At 44.2% G+C, this 6,172-nt stretch overlaps 1 protein-coding gene across 1 annotated transcript in view; it reads left to right on the top strand.

Moving 5' to 3' along the window:
* Nucleotides 1–200: 200 nt before the first annotated feature.
* DYNC2LI1 (dynein cytoplasmic 2 light intermediate chain 1) overlaps nt 201–6,172 on the top strand; it is a 330,466-nt gene continuing 324,494 nt past the window's right edge. Inside the window, exon 1 of the mRNA XM_085612784.1 lies at nt 201–350. Coding sequence (XP_085468910.1) covers nt 337–350 — 14 coding nt within the window. The 5' untranslated portion in view covers nt 201–336. The remainder of the gene's footprint in view (nt 351–6,172) is intronic.

The following is a 6,172-nucleotide window of genomic DNA, read 5'->3' as shown; positions in this document are numbered from 1 at the left end:
ACTAATAAAGAACAATATGGAACTGCTCGCAGCTAAAATAAACATCGTACAGTTTCAGGACTCGCAAACCAAATCCAATAATCAAAGAACTAGCAGATTTTATTCTAGCCAATCCCACGAGAAGAAGCATAGAACCAATCTAAAGGCACCACACTTTCTCCGCCCCGAAGAATACGTGACCACTTTTTTGATTGGTTACGAGTGCTAGCGTAAACTGCTGTGCCTCTCTTTCGATTTAGGCAATTTTGCCTGCGCATTGACAGACTGGCGTACAGCCTGCACAGAATGACCCGTTGTTTACGTTCGTTACCTTGGTGATTGCGTACCCGGAAGAAGATGCCTAGGGGCAGGTACAGTATATTTTCTCTCCCCAGTCACTCGCTCCATTGCACGTTATTGTGGCATATTCGTCCTGATTATTATTTTTTGTTAAATATCCAGTCCTTGTTAGATACCAGATGTTGGCATGCATATTGGTGTAACTGGAGTCCCTCCAACCTGCGTGTGCTCGCAAATCTCAAGTGATATTTGTAAGAATGTACTTAAGGGTCGAAAATTGTGGGAGGGGTACACAATGACCTTGAGAGGAACAGCACACCAATCCCTAATTACCGTTTTTGAGTTCCCTCGACGGACCCTGCTTCTGCCCGTGTTTTAATTCCAAGGTTTCAGTATTCCTTTTGCTACACAGTGGTGGGATGCTAGTGTATAATACACATTTTTCTAGCTTACGCGTCAGGAATTTTTAATTTTATTAAGGACACGGAGGCGAGGATTATGCTTCTCTTTTCTTTACTGACATTTACAACAGCCAATAAAAACTTTGAACTACATAACCCATCAGGCATAGCATGCCATGTCTCCACCAATCATCACGCCCTATAAGGCATATAACGCAGTTCCCACAACCATCGTCCTCTTTGTTAGCAAACAGTCCAACATGAATAATCAACTTCAAACTTCGGGTTCTTCCACTGCCCGTCTTCAACAGAACCACCTTCAATGGGAGAGTTCTTAGAGTGCCTCAAAGCCAGATCTTAAGCTTAGCCACATCCTTTAGGTCGCCTTTCTCGCCGCACCTGAAAATAAACCAAAGCCATAATATCTCTTGTCTCCAATAATTCATCCATAATGGGCGGGTACCATCATAAGTGATAACAGTCATTAACCATAATATAGCCCACAAGTATTCAATGTTTCATCACAACATTACACAGGGTGGGATAATCCTCGCCTCCGTGTCCTTAATAGAATTGAAAATTCTTGATGCGTAAGCTAGGAAACTTTGTATTCCATGGCAGGAAACGGTGCCTTCAGATTATGCTAGTTTAAAGTTTTTCCATCACATTTAATTGCACATCCACAATAGGTTTATGATAAAATGTTTTAAACATTGAATCAGACGACCAATCCGCTCAGTCATAATGTCCTCTAAACGAGAACCAGTCATGAAGGCTTTAGATGCCATAGCGCCTCACATAGGGTGAGCCCCAAATACGGAGACGTCAATACCAGCCTCCCTCAGTAGCCATCTGGCCAAAGGCGCTGAAGAGACTGGGCGAAAAGGTTTCTGAAGGGAAATTAACAGTTGTCCTGATACATGATTCCTAAATTCACGGGTACAATCCTCGTATCATTTCAAGCATTGGACAACACATAGTTTACTATGATGTGTGAAAGGCAGGATAACTCACACGTTTTGAATTTGTCTTAGTTCGTTTAGAAATTGTGAAAGAAACTCCTGAGGGAGTAAATACTCTACCTGCTAAATCCAAGGCCCGTACATCCGAGACATGAGAGTCCCTCATTCGCTGGCCAACTTCGGATAAAACGAAGTACAACATCTACATCCCAAAGGGTAGAATATCTGGGCTTCAGTGGTTTCACCTGTCTGATGCCCCTCAAGAGCTTACAAATCAAGGGGTGTTCCTCAACCGGTTTCCCCTCAACATGGGGATGCCCAGCCGAAACAGCCAAACTGAAGTTATTGACTGTCCTATCTGCCATTCCTTGAATGGGGATATCTGAAAGAAAATTTACGATCAAATGTATACTGGATCCCACGGCATCCACTTGTCGTTCAGTACACCAACAAACCCATATACGCCAAGCTGACTCATAGCGTTCGTGCGTAGCGGGAGCCCAAGATTCTGACAGAAAAAACAATGCGTCCTACGAAACTCCGGGCACTTGTCAGCGTCTTTGGTAAGTCTTCACGCCGTGAGGCGCAACTGATCCCGCATCACTAACGGGTGTGGACGACCTATCGGGTCTGTAGTGTTTCTGGGAACGAGAGCAGGCGTACTGGGGGAGCACGGGTCAGAGTTATTTCACCGGGAACCATGATTGTGCCTTTCAATAAGGAGTAATCAATATTAACTCCACTAACTGTCTGCTGACTTATGTTAAATTCTATGGATCATGACGAACGGGGGAAAGGCATAGTGCGTGCCCATTGTCCAAGATTGAAGGAATCCATCCGAATTGAGTGCCCGAGTGTCCGTCTTCCAAGTAAAACTGAGGCAACTGAGTGTTTAATCGCGATGCAAAGAGATTTATTGTGCATGGACCCCACTTCTGATTCAGTTGCTGAAAGACTCTGGGATGCAGTCTCCATTCACTGAAGTCTGAAGAAAACGGGAGTTCCAATCCACCTCCTCGATGTAGTATGCCATCATTCACTAAAGGAGATGTGGAGGAGTTTCCTGGGGAGAGTAGCCCAGGGGTGAGTCTTTCAAAATAATACTGTTTGACTATCTCAGGCCTAAAGCCTCCAGTCAGCAGGCCCAGAGTGATCTAACACCTTCCCTCTAATCTACTTCTTGTTAGACTGTGGAGGGAGCCACCCCTTTAATATTCTCTCCTAGGGCAGAGCCCTACCACGTTTTTGTGCCACGTCGGGCGTTCAGGTACTGAGGATGGATGGCAGTTGCTGGCGCGAAGAGCCGATCGGAGAATAATGAGCTCAGATCGGCTGCTCGCGCACGTGCACCGTTATTGGCAATGGAAACGGGACTGCCTCCTCAAATAGTGCGAGTCACTCGTCCCTCTCCACCGTTTCCTTAAAATCACTGAATACCCTATCCGCTTATCAGCGGCTGTCTAACTTGCTCCTGTGAGCGCGGCGCTGCAATTGTAAATCATACCGAGCATATCAGTAATCAACAAAGAAAAACAAACTGCTCTTATCTCGCTGCTGCAGCAGCAAAGAAAGAGGACGATGGTTGAGGGAACTGCGTTATGTGCCTTAAAGGGCATGATGATTGGTGGAGAAATGGCATGCTATGCCTGATGGGTTATGTAGTTCAATGTTTTTATTGGCAGCTGTAAATGTCAATAAAGAAAAGAGAAGCATAATCTGAAGCCTCCGTTTCCTGACATAGAATCTGTATTGCCCCAATTACTTACAGGTAATCTTCATTACTCTTAGTCCTACTTATCTTTGTCACAGTCATTACATCATGAGGTGAGACTCTACTTTTAGATAGAATAAACGCTGTGTTGTACTTTTTTCAGGCAGCAAATTGCTCTTGTCTACTGCATAATTTGAATTGAGTCATGTCCAGGTATTTATAATGGGTACAATTGAGTCATACATGCCAACATTTTAGAAGAGGAAAGCAGGAGATTAAAAAAAATTAATCGGGAGAATGGATTTCCCCCATTGAATTCTATCGAACCAGGAGCAGTTCCAGGTGGGAAACATCCAAAATAAAGCCATTTTTAGTAAAAAAATTGTGAATCTTCTGAATCAGGCCTATTGGCATGCATGTTGAGTTGTGGCTGAAGGTAGGGTGAGTTTCTCTCAGTGCCTGTCAGTGGGACAGAAGGTGTTCATAATACGTGGTCGTCCAATCCTTGGCCAAGTGCACACAGCAATGGACACATATGGCAGTTGCAGTTGTGATTCTATGCAAATATATGGTTAGGGTGACATTCTATGAGAATTTCAGTGTATATAATTTAAAGCCAAGCCCTCATTTACTTAGGCCCCTCCCTTTTCATGGACCCCCACACACATTTTTTATCCAACTTAAAACACTGAGTAGCCTTACGTAGAATCCTGTTTAAATATCAAAACCTAGTTAAAGACAAGGAGGGAGAGTGGGAAGGTTTTGTAATGATTGGGATGGGTAGGATGTAGAGTAATGAAGAGTAATCAGGGCATTACCTCTATGTCCCTCATCCTAGTCATTAATCAATCAATCACTCAGGGGATTTGTAAAGCGCACTACTCACCCGTGAGGATCTCAAGGCGCTGGGGGCGAAGGGGGGATGGTGACAGCTCAGGGTCAGTCGAAGAGCCAGGTCTTGAGGTCCTTCCTGAAGGTGTGCAGTGTTGGAGAGCGTCTGATGTTCAAAGGGAGCTCGTTCCATATCTTGGCTGCGATGTGAGAGAAGGCTCTCCTGCCTGTTCTGTTCCTGCAAATACGGGGGACCTCTGCCAGGGCGAGGTCGGAGGAGCGGAGGTTTCTCATGGGTATGTGGAAGGATAGTCTTTGGTGGAGGTATTTGGGTCCGATGTTGTTGAGGGATTTGTAGGCGTAGGTGAGGAGTTTGAAGGTGGCCCTCTTCTCGACCGGGAGCCAGTGGAGGTCTCGTAGGTGTTATTCTATGTGTTAAACCAAATTATATGCCTTCGATTTAAAAGACGACACTCCAACATCAGTATGCATACACCATGTTCTTTAATCCACAACCATGTGAAAATTAGAAATACGTTCATCCAAAACTTGAGTACATCTTCACCAAAATGCAAGCCATAGTCAAGCACACTGTTCAGTCTCTAGTGTCTGACAAAAGTAGAATTAGAGGACCATGTAGCGGCCCTACTAATCTCTTGAACAGAAACCCCTTGGAACTCAACTCAAGAGTAAACAATGCTTCTAGTGGATGTGCCCTGAACTGATCCACCCAAAGAGGGCCCTTGATCCAACTGCAAAATAGTGGTCTTCAGAAATCCACTCAAATTTGTTTTTGTCACTTCCCTTCCTTGTTCTGCTTGCTCAAAAGTCACAAACAGGTGGTCTTATTTCTGGAAAGGTTGTGACCTGTTGATATAAATCAAAAGAGTTCTCTTACCGTTCAACAAGTGCATAGAAATCTCCTCCCAAGTAGAAGGAGAGTGAAAAAATAAACAAAGCTTCACCTCCTGTGAATTATGAAAAGTAGAGTTAACCTTGGGTAGAAAAGAAGGATCTGGCTTCAAAATCACCCCATCCTCGTAAAACTTTAAGAAAGGTGGACTGCAAAGAAGAGCCAACAGTTCCCCAATCCTACAAGCAGAGGTGATGGTAACCAGAAAGACTACCTTGTAGGAAATAAATCTCAATTTTACCTCCTCCAATGGCCCAAAAGAAGGCAACTAAGGAGATTCAAGAACTGCAGGAAGATCCCAAGGAGGAGATGAAGATCGCAAGAAAGGTGTTGATATAGAAAAGCTTCTGAAAATTCTGCTGATTAATATATTGTCTAAGATTCTGAGAAATCCTTTAAGGCCTTAATAGCGAACCAATGTGACTTAAAAAGGAAAGGGAAAGATTCAAGCGAAACCCTTCCACCAAGAACTGTAACACTTTGGAAAAGGGACACAACAGAGCTGGGAAGGCATGCAAAGAACACCTTCTTATCAGAGCTCTCCCAATACCTAGAGTAAGATTTCAAGGTCTCCTCAATCAATCCACAAAACTAGGAGGAAGACCCTAAGTTAATAAAAGCATCCTTTTAGCCTCCAAAGTGACAGAACCAGACTTTGAGAGGAAGGAATGATTACTCGATGGGAGGAGGTTCCTGAAGAAGTACCCATTGAGGACAAATTGCTAGAATCCTCAGGATTGGAAACCATGACTGCCTCAGCCAATATGGGACTATCAGGATTACATCCGCCTTCTCCTGCTGGATCTTTGACAAAGTCCTTGGTATCAGAGGAAAAGGCAGGAAAGTATATAGAAGTCTCTGGGGGCATTTCAGCAGCAGATATGTGGACTGCTGAGAGACTCAACTGGGTGGTCTCTACCCAAAGGCCTCTGCCTATTGCTACTTGATTCAAGGACCCTGACCTTGTTCTGCCCTGGTGATTGATGTATGCTATGGAGACCTTGTTGTCCTTTCTTGCTTATACAGCCTTCTGAAGAATGAGACCTTTGAATTTCAGAAGAGCTCTGAAGATTGA

Source organism: Triturus cristatus, chromosome 6, assembly GCF_964204655.1.
Source record: "Triturus cristatus chromosome 6, aTriCri1.1, whole genome shotgun sequence".
NCBI classification, from domain to species: domain Eukaryota; kingdom Metazoa; phylum Chordata; class Amphibia; order Caudata; family Salamandridae; genus Triturus; species Triturus cristatus.
The sequence above is the reverse complement of the archived record's forward strand: the minus strand, read 5'-3'. Positions and strand labels throughout refer to the sequence as shown.